Source organism: Thermothelomyces heterothallicus (genome assembly GCF_042370625.1).
Source record: "Thermothelomyces heterothallicus CBS 202.75 unplaced genomic scaffold P884_scaffold_13, whole genome shotgun sequence".
Taxonomy (NCBI): Eukaryota; Fungi; Ascomycota; class Sordariomycetes; order Sordariales; family Chaetomiaceae; genus Thermothelomyces; species Thermothelomyces heterothallicus.
The window spans coordinates 257196-276294 of NW_027192574.1; the positions used below are offsets into that span (position 1 = coordinate 257196).

General features: G+C 57.5%; 6 protein-coding genes and 2 non-coding genes across 8 annotated transcripts; 5 read left to right on the forward strand and 3 right to left on the reverse strand.

Moving 5' to 3' along the window:
- Positions 1–91: 91 nt before the first annotated feature.
- Positions 92–1115, forward strand: P884DRAFT_28078 (uncharacterized protein). Its single transcript, XM_069443476.1, has one exon. It carries the CDS (start codon positions 225–227, stop codon positions 1020–1022), a length of 798 nt encoding a protein of 265 aa, XP_069297013.1. The 5' UTR covers positions 92–224; the 3' UTR covers positions 1023–1115.
- A 1025-nt stretch (positions 1116–2140) lies between these two features.
- P884DRAFT_t107 lies at positions 2141–2232 on the reverse strand. The gene has a single exon. It is a non-coding gene; the product is annotated as a tRNA-Phe (tRNA).
- Positions 2233–4184: 1952 nt separating this feature from the next.
- Positions 4185–4997, forward strand: P884DRAFT_300243 (uncharacterized protein; the record flags this gene model as incomplete). Its single annotated transcript, XM_069444749.1, has 2 exons — positions 4185–4476; positions 4540–4997. 2 exons carry the CDS (start codon positions 4185–4187, stop codon positions 4995–4997), a joined length of 750 nt encoding a protein of 249 aa, XP_069297014.1.
- A 1527-nt stretch (positions 4998–6524) lies between these two features.
- On the forward strand, positions 6525–6598 carry P884DRAFT_t105. Its single transcript has one exon. It is a non-coding gene; the product is annotated as a tRNA-Val (tRNA).
- Positions 6599–8039: 1441 nt separating this feature from the next.
- On the forward strand, positions 8040–10409 carry P884DRAFT_244582 (sugar transporter-like protein). Its single transcript, XM_069440378.1, has 4 exons — positions 8040–8437; positions 8525–9094; positions 9152–9424; positions 9497–10409. Exons 1-4 carry the CDS (start codon positions 8323–8325, stop codon positions 10267–10269), a joined length of 1731 nt encoding a protein of 576 aa, XP_069297015.1. The 5' UTR covers positions 8040–8322; the 3' UTR covers positions 10270–10409.
- Positions 10410–10851: 442 nt separating this feature from the next.
- Positions 10852–13586, forward strand: P884DRAFT_225020 (P-loop containing nucleoside triphosphate hydrolase protein). Its single transcript, XM_069439604.1, has 5 exons — positions 10852–11079; positions 11141–11315; positions 11372–11581; positions 11635–11827; positions 11894–13586. The coding sequence occupies exons 1-5, from the start codon at positions 10984–10986 to the stop codon at positions 13530–13532; spliced, it is 2313 nt and encodes a 770-aa protein (XP_069297016.1). The 5' UTR covers positions 10852–10983; the 3' UTR covers positions 13533–13586.
- On the reverse strand, positions 13189–15589 carry P884DRAFT_308584 (ATP-NAD kinase-like domain-containing protein). Its single transcript, XM_069445152.1, has one exon. It carries the CDS (start codon positions 15311–15313, stop codon positions 13655–13657), a length of 1659 nt encoding a protein of 552 aa, XP_069297017.1. The 5' UTR covers positions 15314–15589; the 3' UTR covers positions 13189–13654.
- Positions 15590–15865: 276 nt separating this feature from the next.
- On the reverse strand, positions 15866–17971 carry P884DRAFT_278083 (S-adenosyl-L-methionine-dependent methyltransferase; the record flags this gene model as incomplete). Its single annotated transcript, XM_069443150.1, has 1 exon — positions 15866–17971. One exon carries the CDS (start codon positions 17969–17971, stop codon positions 15866–15868), a length of 2106 nt encoding a protein of 701 aa, XP_069297018.1.
- Between the last annotated feature and the right edge of the window lie 1128 nt (positions 17972–19099).

Sequence of the window (19099 nt, forward strand, 5' to 3'; positions counted from 1 at the left end):
TCCATGTCGGGCTGTCGGCTCTTTTGGCTCGCGCCGGTCCAAGGAGACGGGCCGGTGGACTGTGCGGTGTGTGTCGGAAGCGGACTCGCCGGTCGGTCCTGGTGGGCAGCACTACTCTACCACTCCCCGGCCGCGGGCTTGCAAGGTTGATTTTTTGCTCTGTTCATGTGCATGCAGGCACCTGCAGCGTTTCCCAATCGGCGAATCTCTTTTTGTCTCCCCATATGGGTGTCATGACGCGGAACGAAGGCGGGGTGGAAGATGTGACGTCTAGAAGCTCACTTGCGGCTCATTTCTTCAGGGACGGGATTCCCGCGGTCTGTGTCCTACACCGAGAGCGGCTCGCCCCCGATGGATATGTTAGGTTGGCCAAGAGGATGTTGCGCTATGCATGGCGCGCCGAAAGGGAGGCTAGATGCAACAGTCGCTCTGGACGTGAGACCGGAAGAGGTTGGGGGAGAAAGGAGAAAAAAGGGGGGGCTTGCGTATCCAAACGCTATTCGGTTCGATTCAGGAACTCCCTTGTTCCTGTTGTGTTCGCCCGATCGGAAGAAGCCCATTTTTTGTGCCTATTTTTCACATCCCTCCCCCCTCTTTTCTTTTCTATTGCAGCCTACAACTCTTCCCGCTGTTGTACTCACCGACGTGCATTTGCAAGGCTGATTCCTTCCATCCTGTCCCGTCTCTTACTCCTCGGCGGTTGCATCCTTGTGCCGCGGATAGCAATACGCGGTGGGATATGGGTAGCACAAGGTCGTGATAACTGGCCAGGACCGACCAGGCACGGTGCAGAAACAGTAGCCTTCTTTGCCGTGAGCGGTCCTACGTGTATGATGTTACTTGCATCCGTTACTACCCTCCTGGAGAGATGGAGAGATGGAGAGAAATATGCAGAGGGGTTACTCTTTGGAAGAGGGAACTTAGGTGTTGTCACTGGTACCGTTGATACTTACATAAAAGTACCAAAAAGTTTCGATACAAGCCGAGTGTTTCAACGGAGAGTCGGACGGGATGCCCCTTGATACCTGGGCATCGTTTAGGCCGAGGAAGTCACTGAGATCCTTCCGAATGGAGGCCCTTCTGTATACCCCGCTGATACGTTTACTTGGCCGGCCTTGAGACCAAAAAAAAAAAAAAAAAAAGAAAAAAAAAAGGGAGGATTATGGGGGGTGTTCCAAGCGGCCTCGGAAAGCAAGGGAGAGAGATCTAGAGGTGGAGAGAGGCACGACCACACTGGAGTTTTCTGAGGTGACCGGGGAGCGTTTTGCGCTCAAGTGGCAATGCTCTGAGGGCTGTGTTTACAGGAGCCCAGTGCATCTGCGTTGGAGGAATCTGGGTGCTCGAGAGCCCTGTGCTAAGGCGAGCAACCTGCGTTCCCTACGATGTATTCTGTATGTCCTGGGAGAAGTTCAGCCATTCGCGGATCGGTGCTGTAAGTAAGTATCACTGTTCATTATCACATCCCTCAACCGCCGCAAGGCAGGCTGTCATTTCGGGAACAAGTTAGCTAGACAAATGGAAGCTTGGCTGATAGGTACGAGGTATCATGATCCGTTCACGAACTTGACTCTGACAGTTGGCCAGGTCGGCGTTAATGCTGCCTGGTACCGCTCCCGTGAATGGCTAGCACAGCGGTTGTTTGAAGAGACTTGAACTCCATCAGTGATGGTCCAAGAAGAGTCTGCTAAGTCGAGGAGCGGATATATACTGCAGAAGATATGAGACAGAAGCATCCTGAGGTCCGTTATACACAGCTTACTCACTTATCGTACCGTATTGAGTTATGAGTCTCTTCTTTCTTGAGAGTGTTGACTTCGCTTCCGGTTTCCGAGGGTTGGTTTCTTGTAAGTTCACGGTGGTGCAGGAGGAAGCTACGATACGTTGAAGTGGAAAAGAGAAAATAAGATGCCTTCCAGAAGTTTCTGGAGAGATCTTATTTGATAACAATTACGGTATTGTGTTGTATTCCCTCTATCCTACAAGGCGGACACTAACTGGCAAGCCGCTTAGACTTTGTCACCGGCCTGGTCGTCCCTAAACGTGCGACATGAGAAGCATGCAGTTACTTGAATAAGCCCCAGACCCCGTACCCTCCCGTCTTCTCTCAGAGGAGAGGAGAGCAAAAAATAACAAAATTAAGTGCGGTTTGTGTGGATCGAACACACGACCTTCAGATTGAGTTCCTGAAGTTTCGACTTCAGTCTGACGCTCTCCCAACTGAGCTAAACCCGCTTGTGGATACGGGTATGACTCGTCAACACGCCTGAGGAGGTTGAGCGTCACGAGCGGCAAGGGCAGCCGCCACAAGCATGTGAGCCACCAGCCGAACCGAACTGACTTTTTGTGTTGAATGGCTTGTCTCGCAGCACCTATTTTCCTTCAAAGATTATTTGGATTCAGCCCCAATCGTTCCAGTTTGTCAAGGCAGAAGTGTAATCCGTATAGCTACGGGTATCAATAGGCAGATGTGAAGGACTGGTTGAAACACCCTCACTCTTCTCCTTGTTCACATTGACCACGCAACCATGCCAATCGCATCGGAAGGGCCATTAATATATCATCACCCCTTATCACGCCGAGAGACCGGGAATGAGCAGGACGGCCAAGTAGTAGATGCGGGGCCCTCAATTAGAAACCCCTGCCGGACGACGGACTCGGAGGCATGCCACGGGCTTGGCCGGGGAGGTGGGGGAGAACCAGCGAGTAGCGGGGATGCGGCGCCGAAGCCGGGATCTGAACCCTGAAAAAAGCACAGGCCATCATTTCACTGCCGGGAAGGTTAACTAGCAAAACGTAGTAAGTTAACTAACGTTCGTTAATGACTCAGATTGGCAAGTTGTCCGATGTTGTGGCCCCAGTCACGTCTTCTCAGGTTTTGGACACGGGGACGGCACGCGAGTGCTGCGCGAGCAGAGAGAGAGGTTCCGAAGTCGACTTGCAAGTCTCTCGGCTCAACACACAAGGCTATCAGGTAGAGTATCTGGCTGTGATCTCAAAGTTCAAGCGGGAGGAAAGACGGTAAAAAAGGGGGGAGGGAGAGAGAAATACACTAGAAAATTAAACATACGGCGAGACCTGCAGCTGGCCAGATTCCTTGGTTCTCTGTCGATCTCGCATGCGATCGTTGTTGTTGGTGCTTGGCTCATTTCGCAGATGTTACCCTGACAGGATGCGGACAGCTGCCAAGAGGTGCCAGCATCACCTTAACGGTAAGCTTACCGGGGATGGATTCCCAAACCGTTCAGCGAGGCAACGCCATCCTTGCGCAAGACGTTGGATGTCGGTACCAGAAGAATTGGCTCACCGCCAAATTTGGCCGGAAGAATGAAGGCGCTATACGCAATTTGAGGTATAGTGGGTCAAGTCACTAAAACCACACTAGCAGAAGCGCTGGACGGAGTAGATTTGTATTAGCGTCTTGACCTTCTGTAAGTTTAGCGACTTTGCATGGTCCGTGCATAAACCGGTAAGCTAGTCCTTTTGATAGCGATAGTTATCCGTACACAGAGTATGTAATTTTTCCAGCTTAGGTTTTCGAGTATCGCAAAGGCGCGCCGTAGATTTTGCAGCATGGTTGTAGAAGTGGAATGAGCCGAATATCCAAGTATGAAACAGTTGAGACGATTGAAACAATTGGACGGCTAGCAAACTGAATGAACGGGGCGCGTGCGATGAGATCTGCCATGATTGGTGTTCCTGGATTGCCAAGGCAGGAATAGCTTGCCATTCTACCAGGGCAGGCAGGGGTGCCAGCATTAACTAACTACCTAAATTACTCCGTGAAGGAGATGCGATGAAGTGGTTACTTGGCGCCCCATGCGCTCGCCAGGGACTTCCCCAAGTTGCTCCAGGGTAAACCAAAGAGGGACTGGCGCGCGCCCCCAGACAGTTGCCGCCCAATTTCACGCTTACGGCCGCCCGCTCGCCCTCATTTCTCTCGCTCATCCTCATCTTGTCAGTCCATCCCACCCGCTCCTTTCGCACAAAGAAACAGTCATTCACTATTGAAGAGTCTTGCACTCGATCCATTCGTTTTTGTCTCCAGTTTCTTTCAGCGCCGACCACCTCAATTCAACATCTCCGATCGCCTCGGCTGCCCCTACGATCTTTTTTCCCTCCAAAAGTAGCCCGGACCAAAGCCCGCGCGAGTCTTCCGCTTCACACGTCTCCGTTTCACCGCCACGATGCTCGTCAAGTCGATCGCCGCCTTTGCGGCATTCGCTCTTGCCGCCAATGTCGCCGCCGAGCCGATGCCTTACAAGCCGACGTTGATGAGGACCTCGACTCGCGCCCTCTTCGGCATCGCCCGCCGCCAAGATGATTCGGGTTACCAGCCGGAGCCGGTCGAGTGCAACAACGGCGACACCTGCGCCGAGGCGTGCGGTGCCGGTTACGAAACATGCGTCTCCAACGACGATCTTACCCACTGCTACAACCCGACGGTCGGGGAGATTTGCTGCCCTAACCAGTCCGGCGGTGCGTGGTGAATATCGGTTCCGTGTTGACGATGGCCGTCTGATGCTGACCGTTCTCCACTAGGCTCTTGCGAGAAGGGATACTACTGCACCGCCGACAAGAAGGGCGAGACTTGGTGCTGCCCCGAGGGGATGGACGTGGAAGCGTGCGCCGCCGCGTACGGCTTGCCGGGCGGTCTGGTCTCGCAGACCCCTCCCCCCGCCACCTCGACCTCGACCTCGACCTCTACCTCGACGAGCTCGACCTCGACCTCGAGCACCACCACCAAGCCGTCCACCACGTCCTCCTCCAGCCACTCGACCTCCGCCTCCCGGAACTCCACCTCGTTCGTCGCGCCTTCTACCACCATTATCCCCACGTTCGTGCCCAGCTCGAACCCTATCCAGATCAACTCGACCTCCATCTCGACCGTCTCGCCTCCCCAGCCGACCCAGTCCAAGGTTGACGAGGCCGCCGGCAGCGTTGTCGCTCCCGCGACCGCCCTCGTTTTGTTGGCGGCCGGCATTGCTGCCCTTCTCTAAGCCCATGACCGGCTCCGTTCATCGACATGGATACAGTCGGTAGCTAAGTCCGGGGACACTGCTTGATGAGATAACGAGACACGACAAGACAGAGGCACTACTTAAATTCATCATCTCTAATTTTTGTGCATGGCTTGGGATGTCCGTGTCCTCGGACAGTGGCTAGAGGCATGCAGGGGAATGCGGACGGGAGAGAAGGGAGGGGGAACGGGAGGGGGCGGGGAAAGTTACTTGGGCATCCGGATGAGATTTTTTTTTAATTTCGCCGGAATTGGGCCGGTTCTGTTGGGCGCATTTTTGCTCTTGCGGTGTGCATATGACGGGCTGTTGATCTCCTTCTACTTGATACTCTGCCGGGGCCAGCCTTGGGCTTTTATGCTTTGCTAATTGTGCGGTCTGTACATACGGAACTTTGTTTGTGCCATGTTTCTCCCGAGTCGAAGACGCAAATGTGCCGGTTTTGTACTGTACAACCATTTGGGCGCCCTTGTGTTGCTTGCCGGGTCATGAGGTATGCCAAGGGGATATTTGGCGAGCGAGACAGGGATGCAGTTGCCGATACACTACACTACACTACACCACACTACGCGGCTTGGGCACGATGTCGGTGGCGATTTAGCATTGACCTATGTAATATCATGTGGTATTTTCATGCCAACATCGGCAAGGAAGCCGACGCGACGATAGGTCAACCAACGTGGGAGCCCTGCACACGATATTATCAAGGGGTCCAGCCCGGAAAGGATGAGTCTGCCTTGGAGGATTTCCCCCTTGTGGAGCAAGAAGACCTTTCCTTACTGCGTACGGAGTACATACCTCGTCTTGGCTGGCGCGTTAGTTCGAGGGGTCGAGCAGGAGGGACAACCAGGGTGGAATTCTATCCATTCGAGAATTGTTTGGTTCGGCAACTAGTTGCTCGTTGTGGCCACATCATCCCATGGGCTGACGCCCACCCATATCAGCGGACAGCTCAGACGAGTCCAAGCCACTCAAGGAGACCTGCTTCCACTATCGGCTTATCGCCTACCACTGCCCTGCCTGATACACTTGGGATCTAGCTGCCCACCACCTCCCCGACACCCACCCACACCTCCTTATCGCCCCAGCCCTCCTGACGTAGCGGACTGAAGGGTATTGTGCGATCAAGAGTCACGAGTGACGGGACACACCGCCGTTGGCGAAGCGGGAGGAGTTCACCGAGTGGTGGCTGTTAGTTTGGCCGAGTGTTTGTTGCTATGGCGATTGTTCAGGCTTCACGACCCAATGGTTCTACCTCAACATTGCTTCCGACTCTCTATAAGCATAGGGGGCATGGTGGCCGCCGTACATGTAAGGTGAGCATCGAGGCAGACGTTCTTCCCTTGCTACGGTTTACAAAACCCCACAGCAGCCCCTTTGGCTTCAGATACCAAAGCGTCTCTTGATTGTTCTGGAAACCAACTACTCCGTATCCTTATCGAGTACTGTTGGCAACTGCGCTCTCAGATAGGGAGAACCCTGCAAACGCATTCGCAACAACAGGAACATGGTTTCGTGGTGTAGTTGGTTATCACGTCAGTCTAACACACTGAAGGTCTCCAGTTCGAACCTGGACGAAATCATCAGCCTTTTCTTTTGCTTCAAACGAACCGTTCTTTTGTTTCTTTTTTCTCGTAGCAATTTGATGTAATATACCAGCAGCGTGGTTGTCATGCCGATCCCTTGTCTTGGTCTCGGCGATGGTCGATGATCTCCAACGCATCCGGGACCAAGCCCAGGCTTAGATCTCCCCACCGGATGCTATTTTGTGTTGTAGTATTGTATGCCGGCACTTCTTTACAACGAATCAAAGGAAGGGGACGCATGCAAACATGATCTGGTGCATGCTGTTGAGCCACCGACAAAAAAAAAGACAGTAGAACAGCCTGGGAAACTGCTGGGTCTTGTGGAAGAGAAAGCAGAAGCAGAACCGTTTCTTCACTAGTGGCTGTAGCGCCCTCGCTTCCTTCCCCAAGTTGTTCTGGGAGGTGGAGCACACGAGATCTCCGCAACAATCTGGCCGTCATTTTCCAGGTTCCACGCTTTGTGATGGGCGTCCATGTTTGCATGCCGGTGCCCGAGGAAGAAGATGCCTAACGGCTACGTTTCCCGTATCAAGCATGTCTTGGAACGGCATGCCTGAGAATTGATAGTTCCTTTTGTGCCATTCTTGTCGTCGCTCCAAGCGTCAGGGCGCACTGTGCATCCCTCACGCAGGGGCTTTTCATTTCGGAACGGGCGTGCGGGCAATGCTCGGGGCTGAGCGCCCATTGAAGTTTGCGTGTCCGCTTCAGCACTTAATAAGAGAGAAACCAGGATGTTGTTACTCTGGTACGCGGGCATAATGCTGCTAGGACAATAGTGTCTGCTAAGTTTCTCGAGTCATTGACTGTAGAAGCACGAATATGTGGGGTTGGGAGAGTTGGGAAATACAATACGGAGTAGAAAGCAGCCATTGGAACATCTTCAACGCTCCCCCCACTCCCCGGAATCACGCAGGTACCGTACGCTACCATTGATGCATGGGTACGGATTACACTATTCCGTACCTGCGGAGTAACCATTAGCCCTAGATGCAAACATGGCAGCATTGTGCAACGAAGCACATTGTACGACAGCCAACACTGCACTCAGCAACCCGGTCTTGCATGCGATTTGAAATTTCTAGATTGGGCATCAATAATGTGCGTTGTGAATCACATCACCTGCCATTTATTCTTTTCTCCCTTCGCATCGGTTCCAGCCCCGAGGGATCAGAAGCAAACTTCCTCTGCTAGCCCCTGGCTCTTCTGGCATGATCCGGCATGGGCTGTCCTTTTTAGTTAGCTCCAATAAGGCCCAGAACCGACTCGCCGGGTACACTAGTGTTGTGTACTGATTTCTATGGTCCCAAGCACGTTCTGCCAAGGCACCATCCGGACGCCTTATCTATCTCTGGATGGTGGCTTTGACCTAACCATGCACATATGGGCCGGGGATCCATCCTCTTCGCCCAGCCAGCTGCCTTGTCCTGTCCTGGCTCGCCTTGACAACCGATCCGCCCCATTCCAGATGCTGGCGTGCTGTATATGTGTATACACTATACATACATTCCCGTGGCCGATGTTCTGGACCGCCAAGACATGGTCGGTTTGATATCAGGCACGGGCGACCGGGTTGAGCTGTGATATACCTTACGGAAAACGAAACCCCTAGTTATCAGATATATCGATCTCGAGCCCACCCACTCCTCGTCGAGCTCGCGTGGGTTTCCACCTTCTCTCCCCGCTACCTCCTCGCCTCATCATATGATCGACACCCTAGTACCATGGTTGGCGTAGCGGCATATCCCCTCACGGGAACGGCCGACCTGTCGAGGGTTGAGGCGCCCGTGACTTTCAAGGCCTATCTGCTTTGCACCTTTGCGGCCTTTGGCGGAATATGTGAGTTTCTTTTTTTTCTTTTTTTTTTTCTTTTTTTTTTTTTTTCCCTTCGGACTCCAGCCCGCAGATCAGACTGACCTCCATTAGTTTTTGGATATGACACGGGCTGGATGTCAGGCGTGCTAGGCATGCCCTACTTCATCACACAATATACCGGACTTCAATATGACTATGATGCTGGCCGGCCAGTCGACGTCGACCCGACCCAGTTCGCACTCCCGTCGTCGACGAAGTCGCTCATGACATCCATTCTATCCTGCGGTACCTTTTTCGGAGCGCTCATCGCCGGTGACGTAGCCGACTTCATCGGCCGTCGACCGACCATCATTATCGGCTGTGTCGTGTTCAGCGTCGGGTGTGTCCTCGAGATCGCGTCGACCAACCAGGTCGCTCTCTTCGTCATGGGCCGTTTGGTCTCGGGTCTCGGTGTGGGCTTCATCTCTGCCACCATCCTTCTCTACATGGCCGAGGTTGCTCCCAAGAAGGTTCGAGGCGCCTTGGTTTCGGGATACCAATTCTGCATTACGCTGGGGATCCTGCTGGCGAACTGCGTCGACTATGCCACGGCGAACCGCAACGACACCGGCTCGTACCGCATCCCGATTGGCGTCCAGTTCCTGTGGGCATTGATTTTGGGCGTTGGCTTGTTCATCCTCCGTGAGTATTGTCCCAACATCCTCCGATCCTGACCCTCCCGGTACCAACATGCAGCAGCCGAGTCCCCGCGTTTTCACGTCATGAAGGGCCAGTTCCAGGCTGCAGCAAGGGATCTGTCTCTCGTTCGAGGCCAGCCGATCGACTCCAACTACATCAAGGACGAGCTTGCCGAAATTGTGGCGAACCACGAATACGAGATGCAGGTCATCCCGCAGACGAGCTACATCGGGTCGTGGATGGCCCCCTTCCAGGGGTCTCTGAGGAAAGGCAACAGCAATCTCCGACGCACCCTCCTGGGGGCCGGTATGCAAATGATGCAGCAGCTCACGGGTAAGCAGTTATCCATCCCGACCAAGATGAAAACGATGCCCTCCCGAACCGGGTGTGCTGACGCGACGGCAGGTATCAACTTCATCTTTTACTTCGGCACCACTTTCTTCCAGCAACTAGGCACCATCAACAACCCTTTCCTCATCTCGCTCATTACAACGCTGGTCAACGTCCTGTCGACCCCGTTCTCCTTCTGGGCAATCGAGTACCTCGGGCGGCGGCCGCTGCTCAACTGGGGTGCGCTCGGCATGTTCGTGTCGCAGTTCGTCGTCGCCATCGTCGGGGTCACGGCGGGGCGGCCCGATGTGGCGCGCGACGGCGGCGGCGGCGACGACACGGCCGCGGTGCGGGCCATGATAGCCTTTATCTGCATCAACATCTTCTTCTTCGCATGCACATGGGGCCCCGTCGGTTGGGTTGTCATCGGCGAGTGCTTCCCGCTGCCGATCCGCTCGCGGGGCGTCGGCATCGCCACCGCGTCCAACTGGTTCTGGAACTGCATCATGGCCGTCGTCACGCCCTACATGGTCGGCGAAGAGCCCGGGTCTGCCGCGCTCGGGCCCCGCGTCTTCTTCATCTGGGGTTCGCTGTGCCTCCTGAGCGGGGCGTTTGCGTACTTCCTGGTGCCCGAGATGAAGGGCCTGACGCTGGAGCAGATCGATACCATGATGGTGGAGACGACGCCGAGGAGGTCGGCCGGTTGGAAGCCCACGACAACGTTTGCCGCGCAGATGGGGAGGCTCAGGTCGTTGTCGATGGGGACTGGGGAGGGCATGAAGCCGGAGGAGTCGGTGGGTGGTGAGAGGCGGTCTGGTTCGCTCATTTTCCACAACAACGGGTGGTAGGATGAGATGGGGTTGACGCCCGCATAGCTCGTGGATTTTTTTTTTCTGAATCGAACCCTAGTAATTTAATCGGAACGCGGAATACATGCCCGCTTTTGGCCCTTTTTTTCCCCCCTTATTTCGCCCAAGCAGGAAGGAACAACTTGGGGGACTCCGTAGTCCTCCGATGTTTTTTTGCTTTTGTTGGCCACAACTCGCAGGCGCATGCATGCATGTCCGACTTACAGAGTAGTTCACTGATCAAAAGTCCTCAAATCCAACAATGCCGTCTCGCCATTGCTTCAAAGATGATTGAAAAAAATAAAGTTCCGCCCCGGCAGGTGCTGGGCCGGTTCCGACTTCGAATGGGGCCGAAACGGAGACCACCACATCCGGCGTGACTCAGGGCCGAACCGTCAATCGCCGGAAAGGGAAACATTTACGAAATGCGGAGCCCATTCGGTTGATCGCCGTTGGTGCAATGGCAGCTTCTTGGCTTTGGACGCTGGCTTCAGCCAATCGCACCACTTTGTTAAAAGAAATCGAGGGAAATGGATGGATAGGAGAACAGATTTGAGACGGTAATACTTGAGGACTTTGGGTTTGCGTTCACTGCTGAAATGCCTATGTGAAGGGTTGCCGCAGTCTCTGGCGACGATACTTTTTCAAGAGTTTCTTCTGCTGCCTTTGACTTATCCCTCATTAGAATTAGAGCAGCGTTCCAAACTGCTTTCAATGGCAATGACATCCATCTCAGCCGAGTCTGTCTCGACCATTCTAGTGTCGTGCAAGCAGACACGCTTCCACATCGAGAGCCCGAACTATCGCGAGGTAAGTGGACCACCACGGTTCTAAGGGGAAAAATTTGACGGTGTGGCTAATAGGGGCCCAGCTGGATATCGAAGGCCTCAACATCACCGTCACATCCGGCAGCGGAGAGAAGCCAAAAGGGAAAGGCAAAGCAAAAGCCGCCGCCGAGGGGACTGAGATCTTGAGCGGTGCGAAACTACGTCTGAAGGCCGGAAGCCGCTATGCCTTAGTCGGGAGAAACGGGTCGGGCAAGTCTAGTAAGCGAGCGCGAGGGTGGTCAGCTTAGGGCATGCGACTGACGCGGCGCTTCAAGCGCTCTTGCGGGCCATTGCCGACAAGCTCATTCCCGGCATCCCGGAAGAGACGAGAGTGTCGATCCTTCAACAGACAAGCATCAGCGATGCCAGCGCGGAAGACCTTCTCCCCCCCGAGGCGCAGCGCAGCAGCAAGGAGGGGCTCACTGTCCTCGAGGATGTGATCAACAAGGCTACGTCCAGAAGCGAGCTGGAGCAGGAGATCAGCTGTATGTGGCTAGTCAACTCCAGCAAGAAAACAAGCCTGACATCTTCGTACCAGTACTTTCCGCCGGAGTAAATAGTGCGGACGCCTATGGTGCGCTTCGGGCGTTGCGCAAACTCCGTCACCAGCGCATGCAGAAGCGACTCTTTGTCCTGGACAAGGACGCGAGACTGAGGAGCGGTGCAAGGGGTCTGCAGGCAAGAAGGGCGCTGGTCGAGCACGAGAAGGCAGTTGCTCAGTCCGCTGCGCTGTAAGGAGATGCCCGCCCGGCCCCTGAACTTGAACGTACCCGGCCCGCGCCCTGACACCCGAGCAGAAACGAGCAGCCCGCAGACGAGATCTCGGCCGAGACTCTGCAGGCCGAAACCCAAGAGGCGGTCGATATGCTAGCCGACCTCCAACTCCAAGTCGAGCCGTCTCGGATGGCCGGCATCGAGTGGCGCGCCAAAAAGATCCTGAGCGGCCTCGGCTTCACCGACGCCTACATGGCCAAACAAGCCGACAGCCTCTCGGGAGGCTGGCGCATGCGCAGCGCCCTGGCGACGGCGCTGCTACAGGAAAGCGACATCCTCATACTCGACGAGCCCACCAATTTTTTGGACCTCCTAGGTATCATGTGGCTGCAGCGCTTCCTCCAGAGCCTCGATGACCTGCCCGCGCCGCCGACCCTCATCCTCGTCTCGCACGACCGCGACTTCACCAGCTCCGTCTGCACCGACCTGCTGATCCTCAAGGACAAAGACCTGGCCTACTTCCACGGCGATCTGCCGACTTACGAGGCCGCCCAAGCCGAGAAGAAGCAGTACCTCACCAAGATGAAAGAAGCGCAGGACAAGCAGAGAGCCCACATGCAGGAGTCCATCCGGCAGAACCTCGCCCAGGGCCGCAAGAACGACGACCAGAACAAGATCCGCCAGGCCAAGTCCCGACAGAAGCGCCTGGACGACCGCATGGGCATGCAGGTCAACGAGAAGGGGGGCCGGTTCAAGCTGAACCGCGACCTGGTCGGCCACCACTTCTCGGCGCGCGCCGAGATCGCCATCCCGCAGGACGAGCGCGGCGTGTCCATCACTCTGCCGGACCCGCCCGACCTGCGCTTCCCGGGCGCTCTGCTCTCCCTCGAGAAGGTCACCTTCCGCTACCCGCCCGCCAAAGGGGGGGGAGGAGCCACGACCGCCGCCAGCGCCGCCAGCGCGGCTCCCCCGACCCTCCAGGACGTGAGCCTCGCGGTCGGCGAGGGCGACCGGGTCGGCATCCTGGGCCTCAACGGGGCGGGCAAGTCGACGCTGATCCGCATCCTGGTCGGCGACGCGGCGCCGGCGGGGGCGCGGCAGACGGGCGCCGTGACGACGCACCCGCGCCTGCGCATGTCGTACTACTCGCAGCACGCGGTCGAGGGCTTGCAGTCGCTCGGGCGGGCCGAGCCGTCGCTGACGGCGCTGGCGCTGCTGGCGCGGGAGGCCGGCGGCGCGCTGGGCGAGGGCGAGCTGCGCGGCCTGCTGGGGTCGCTGGGCCTGCCCGGCCGGACGGCCTCGGACGTGCCCCTGCGCAGGCTGTCCGGCGGGCAGCTGGTCCGCTGCGAGCTGGCGCGCCTGTTGTGGTCCCGGCCGGGCCTGCTGGTGCTCGACGAGGTGACGACCCACCTGGACTACGAGACGGTCGCCGCGCTGAGGGCGGCGCTGCGGGGGTGGAAGGGCGCCGTGGTGCTCGTCTCGCACGATCGGTGGTTCATGAGGGGCGTGGTGGAGGGAGCGGTGGATGACGAGGAGCGGAGTGATGCGGAGAGGGAGCAGGACGGCGACGGCGACGACGACGACGAAGACGAAGGGGGGAATTTGAGGAGACGGGTAGTGTACAAGCTGGCGGCGGGTAAGCTGACCGTGTTGGAGAGGGGAGTGGCCGAGTTTGAGGAGGGGATGGAGAGGCGGGTGAAGAAGTTGATGGGCGGTGGCTAAGTTTCGATCTCGGTTGAGGGGAGGCGGAGCCTCAAGATTGACGTAGGAAGGACCCTGGATGTGTACGTCTGTGTTAATGTATAGATAGTACTTGTACATACAAACAAAGTACGTACACTCACTCAGTCGGTTCCAGCATCAACCAATACTTTCAACCTCGTCCCTTCTTCCCTCTCGACCCTCATCCACCCGCCTTTTTCCAGCTCCACGATGCTCCCGTCGATACAAACCTTGCGCCACCTCGCGTCGTCCTCGTCGACCGTCACCCGGACCTCCTCCACCTCCTCGTACCCGACCTCGGGCATGGCCACGTGCGCCCCGTCGCGGTACGCCGCCATCATGATCTGCATCGTCTTGTCCCCGCCCACGTCCCCAAAGTACACCAGCCGCAGCCGCCCGTCGAGCGGCCGCCCGGCGGGCGAGATGGTGAACGTCTTTTCGAGGTTCGACACGAGCGTGGCGAGGACGTAGTTGAACTTGCCACGACCACCACCATGACCACCACCATCACCGCCGTCTTCGCCGCGAGGGACGACGAGAACCGAGAACCCATCATCCTCGCCGCCGCCGCCGCCGCCGCCGCCGTCTTCGTCGTCGTGCGCAACATCGCGTTGCTGCTGCTGCTGCTGCTGCTGCTGCTGCCGCCGCCGCCGCCGCCGAACTTCCACCCGGGCGTCGTAGGCGTGCCCCACCTTGAGCAGCTCGCCCGCCGCCATGCCGAACCGCTTGTCGCCGTGCACGCGGTAGGCGGGCGTGTCGCTCTCCCAGACCAGGCTGGCGTGGAAGCCGTAGGAGGCGACGATGGCGCCGACCAGGTGGGTGACGGCGGGGCGGTGGCGGTGGCGGTGGTGCTGCTCTCCGTCGCCATCGTTCCCGGCGTTCGGAGCAGCGGGAGGGTTCTCGGCGGCGGTGGCCTCCTCAAAGTCGGGGCCGGAGATCAGGGTTGCCCCCGGGGAGAAGGAGGCTTTGAAGGTAGGGAGCGGTGCTGCGGTGGTGGTGGGCTTGAAGAGGGTGCGCAGGCCGACGACAAGCGGGGACGGGCCGGCGGGGTTCTCCGCGCCGGTGGAATAGTGTGGCTTGTGGAGGGAGTGGAAGAGGGCGTTGCCTGTTCCCAGGGGAAGCAGTGCGATGGTTGGCGTCCGGGGGGGATGGGACGCGTGGTTCAGGCCGTTCAGGAGATCGACCACGCCTCCGTCGCCGCTGAGGAGGACGACGGTCTTCCGTCCCGCGCCCGCATCTGCCCCTAGCTCTCGCGCAAACTCCCGAATGGTGCTGGAGTTCTTCGTCACCGTCACCCGATACCCTCTCGCGTCCTCGGACTCGCTCGGCTGCAGCCCCACAGCATCGAACAACGGGCGCAAAACATCTTGGTAGAAGGTCTCGGCGCGCCGAAGACCTGAGCCGGTCGAGACCACGACGTGGAGCTCACGCGGGCTGCTCAAGCGTGTTGGCGGAGAGCTCTCTTGGGACAAGACAAAGCCTGACAGGTCGCCGGCGAGTTCGTGCTGCTCGCATTGCACGATGTTGAGGACGAAGGGCTTGTCTCTGTTTGCAGTCGAGTCCTCGGAGAGGGAGAAGATCAGGTAACTTCCCTGTTTATCACCCTTCCCGGGCAGCACGAAGATGATTTCCTCCCGTTTGATCCCGGCGAGGGCATTCTTGCGGCTCTCGCCATCTTGGCTCTCAGTGGAAATGGCAGGATGAATCTTGTCATTCTCCGGGGTACTACTGGCTGCTGGGCGTTGTACGCCGGAATCTCCGGATGCGTCCTGGACTGTCATTTGAGAGGGTTCGGCGTTCTGGGTGGTTGGGAGCTCGGGACTTTTTTTATTTTTTTTAAAGTTTCAAAGCGTGGGGTATCAAGGCCGTGGAAACAGGGGATGTATTCTCGAGAATCTAAGCACGGGCGCAGTAACGAGAAAAGTCCGAGATATGGGCTCACACAATATTAGGATTTCTAATTCTTCGTAAGCAGTTGATCATTGCAGCCGTCGTCGAGTCAAATGCGAGCTGGGGTAAGCGGGAAGCGGGAAAGGGGGCGGGGGAGCCTGAATTGCGTTATCACGGCTCGCGGGGCTCTCTAACGTGGAGTGGGCCGAAGCAAGTGGGACGCTGCAAGGACACACTAAGGCCCCGAAGCCGGTGGCAGAACCGGAGGTACCGACCTTCCCCGGTCGCCGTTTTTACTCCCTCTTTCGGCGTTTGGGGTCTCGCCCATTCGGCTTGGCGACCCCGCCCGCGAAAACTCCCAACGCCCGTTATACCGCCGGCGGAGAGTTGTTGCTGCGAGTAGATTGGCTCAACACTCAACACTGAATGAATAGGGGAGAGCATCATCTCCCCTTGGCTCTGTTCATGGGCCCCCAGTTCTCCCTCGGATTCATCTGGTACCGGACGTACTTCTTCTTGTCCTGGTACCGCCCGAGTTGCTCGTCAAAGACCACCTCTTGCTTCGTGACAACATCCGTGCCCTTCTCCGCCGATGTCTCACCAGAGTCAGGGGCCTCAGATGCCTCCGCCGTTTTGCTCTCTCGGCTGCCGTTCTCGGTCTCGTGAGCCGCCTCTCCTCCCGCAGCTTTCTTCTCCAGGCGCAGAAGGCGGTAGGCGACGCTGCCTGGTTTGATGTTTTCCTCCTTTACCGGTGCTTTTTGCCGGATCCACTCCCTGAAGACGTGCCAGATGACGGACCACGGAGCATCCGTCTTCATGCTACCAGCCTTGCAGTGGCTCCGGGTTACACGATACCCGAGGCGGATGAGGGCCCCCCTCAGCGCGGGTTCGGAAGGGCTAGAACAGTGCAAGATGCCCGAGACGTGTGCAGGATGGAAGTAGAAGGGGTACGGGTCGATGGCGGCCGCTCTCGCTTCCGCTAGGTTCTTCCTGGGCTTGTTCTGTGTGCCGTCGCCGCCCTCGTCGGCCTCGGCCTCGGCCTCGGCCTCCATCTCCTCGGGAGAAGGCAGGAACTCCTCAAGCGCCGTCTGCAGCACGCCCCTGATTCTCTCTTTGGTACCGTAAATCTCGGGAGGCGCCTCTTCCGCCTCGGCGATGACGGTCTTGACGAACTCGGGCGAGTGAATGCGCCCCGCGTACATCGGACCGGCGAGATGCATGGTCGACCCGCAGTGCTCGCACCAGGTCCCTGTCGTCGGCGCCCTGGTGAAGCCGTGCTTGTAGAAGATCCCGTCGCCCTTCTTGTTCGGGGCGGGCTTGTTCTTCATGAGCAGCTGCGTCGTCCAGGATCCGCAACCGGTGCCGCAGCTGTAGACCACCATGTTCTTGCCCCCCTGAAACTTGACCAGGAACGGGGCTTTCTTGATCCGGACAAAGACTCGGCAGTAAAAGTCAACCGACAGAGAGAGCAGTGGCTCCATCGCGAGGCCGTATTTGGCGGCCGCCGTCTCGATTGCGTGCAGGATCAGCCGGATGCCGACCTCGTGGGAATACCAGCCTTTCACGGGAATGCCGCCGTACAGGGAGTAGCATTTCTCGGGATAGCCGTTGGACGCCCAGACTCCCGAATCCGTGCAGGTGACACACAGGAGACCGCCGTCGTCACGAACCGCCTGGACGGCGGCGTCAAGGAAGGGGGCCGCGCTCCCGTACGGGTCGAGGTCGATAATGTCGTACTTCTCGCTCGGCCCGGGCTTGTTTTTGGACAGGGAGGTCCGGCGCAGCTCCTTCACGACGATGCTGTACATGTGTGCCATGGCATCATCTACCGATATGTTGATCTTGTCGCGGAGACCGTTGTGGACCGCATTGCGCTCGATCGCTTCCGCGGCGGTCTTGAGAATATCGTTGGCGGTTACGCTCGTGGCAAATGGTATCTCCCGGGCATAGCGCAGGGCGCGGAGACCGCTGGCCGAGAGGGCGTCGAGGATGGTGAAGGGAATCTTGGGCTCTCTCTTCGCCTCATTGCCGCCACTGTTGGCCGGCGCGTTTGCCTCGGTCTCACCGGCGGCAACATCGGCAGGCCGTTGCTCGGCGCTCGCAGCATCCTCTGGTGCGCGCTCCGCCGCCACGTCTTGCATTTCCGCATCTGGCGGCGCCGCGTCGTCGGTCGACTCTCTCGCCTCTTCTCCACTCAACTTCGGAGACTTGGCCGGGCGTTCGCCCTCTGCCTGCTCGCCCTGTGCCTGCTGATCACGCCGCTTTCTCTTCTTGTCGGCGTGCTTTCCCGCCCGGGCTCTGCTGGCGGCCTGCTTCTGCGCTATGCGCTCTTTTCCGTAGGCCTTCATGGCGAGAACGGTCAAGTCACGGTTGAACTGCTGAATCGGATTGTAAAAGACCTCCTGTACCGACTGTCCTGGCTTGGCCGAGTCCTCGGGGATTAGGATGTGGGCAAGGCCCTCCTTGACTGTTGTGTAGACGACATTGTTATGCTTGATGCGCTGGCCCTCGGCGGGGGTAGCGCTGAGGTCGTAAACTGCGTCCGACATTGCGCGACTGGGTGCAATTGGAATGTAGCGGAGCCGCGGTACGGCCTGTTTCCTCACGTTTCCGGCTAAGCAGCACCAAACGAGAGCCGCTGGTGAGCCAGGGCGCATGCGAGCTAAGAAGGCGCGAGTGAGTCGGTCGCAATTCGAGCTGCTGCCGCGCTCTGCCCACGACTTGACTGCGGAATCTAGAAGGAACCCGGAATATTTTCCGGATTCTGCCGGGCGGTGAGGCCCACGTTGTCGGCGAGCAGCGGCCCCGCTTCTGACCTTCAGGGTTCGTGGATTGGCGATACAGAGTGGTAGAGTATGGACACGGAGAATATGGAGGACCAAGCATAGTTTTGTGGTACGCACTTGTATCAGATAGAATACTCTGCCTCTCTTGTCCCCGAAAAAGAAGTTTTTTTTATGGGGTCGAGTTGTCGAAGATGAACTGAATTCACTTTTCCCAATTTACAACGCTCGGGAGCACGCTTCGGGAGATCACCTGGAAGAATAAAAGTCAATGTTATCTTCAGAACCTGGCGCTTTGCTAGAGACTCAAGCTTTGTTTCGATGCTATGGGCCTTGAAGTCAGCGGCTGTAACCAACAGCAGGCGCCTTGGTGCCGTGATTGGAATTTCTCTTCTGAGCACCTTCCGAGCACGGTTCATTCAAGTAATCTAGTTATTAACAACGATGCTCGGATACAGCCAGTCTCGGATATCCACCCTACCCTCAAATCCCAGACGATTGCAAGCTATTCCACTATCCCATCCACCATGGCTATTATTCTACCTACATACACAACCCATCTACATCCACTGTGTCTTCGTAAGCGACGCGCCCAGTGCCGGGACGCAGGAGTTACACCTATTCCTCCCAACCATTCATTCCTCGCCGTCATCATCCCGTCACCGTCTAATGTATGATCCTCCACTCCTCCTTCATCCAGCAACATCTTGTTCCACAATTTTTTTTTTTCGTTGATCAGGACTTACCCGTCCCTTCCTAGGTTGTACGGGATCAGTTTCCTCTTGGTCGGCATCCCATGGCAATCCATTCCCGGTCCTGCCTGCCCACCTCCCCCCCCCCCCCCCCCCCCCCCCCCCCCCCCCCCCCCCCCCCCCCCCCCCCCCCCCCCCCCCC

What these genes read in the sequence shown, in the direction of transcription:
- P884DRAFT_28078 (XM_069443476.1), top strand. Translation starts at nt 225, where the DNA reads ATGGGTGTCATGACGCGGAACGAAGGCGGGGTGGAAGATGTGACGTCT.
- P884DRAFT_244582 (XM_069440378.1), top strand. Translation starts at nt 8,323, where the DNA reads ATGGTTGGCGTAGCGGCATATCCCCTCACGGGAACGGCCGACCTGTCG. An exon ending in TGCGGCCTTTGGCGGAATAT is followed by an intron (nt 8,438 to 8,524) that starts GTGAGTTTCTTT and finishes GACCTCCATTAG; the next exon opens with TTTTTGGATATGACACGGGC. An exon ending in CGTTGGCTTGTTCATCCTCC is followed by an intron (nt 9,095 to 9,151) that starts GTGAGTATTGTC and finishes AACATGCAGCAG; the next exon opens with CCGAGTCCCCGCGTTTTCAC.
- P884DRAFT_225020 (XM_069439604.1), top strand. Translation starts at nt 10,984, where the DNA reads ATGGCAATGACATCCATCTCAGCCGAGTCTGTCTCGACCATTCTAGTG. An exon ending in GCTGGAGCAGGAGATCAGCT is followed by an intron (nt 11,582 to 11,634) that starts GTATGTGGCTAG and finishes TCTTCGTACCAG; the next exon opens with TACTTTCCGCCGGAGTAAAT. An exon ending in GTTGCTCAGTCCGCTGCGCT is followed by an intron (nt 11,828 to 11,893) that starts GTAAGGAGATGC and finishes ACACCCGAGCAG; the next exon opens with AAACGAGCAGCCCGCAGACG.
- P884DRAFT_308584 (XM_069445152.1), bottom strand. Translation starts at nt 15,313, where the DNA reads ATGACAGTCCAGGACGCATCCGGAGATTCCGGCGTACAACGCCCAGCA.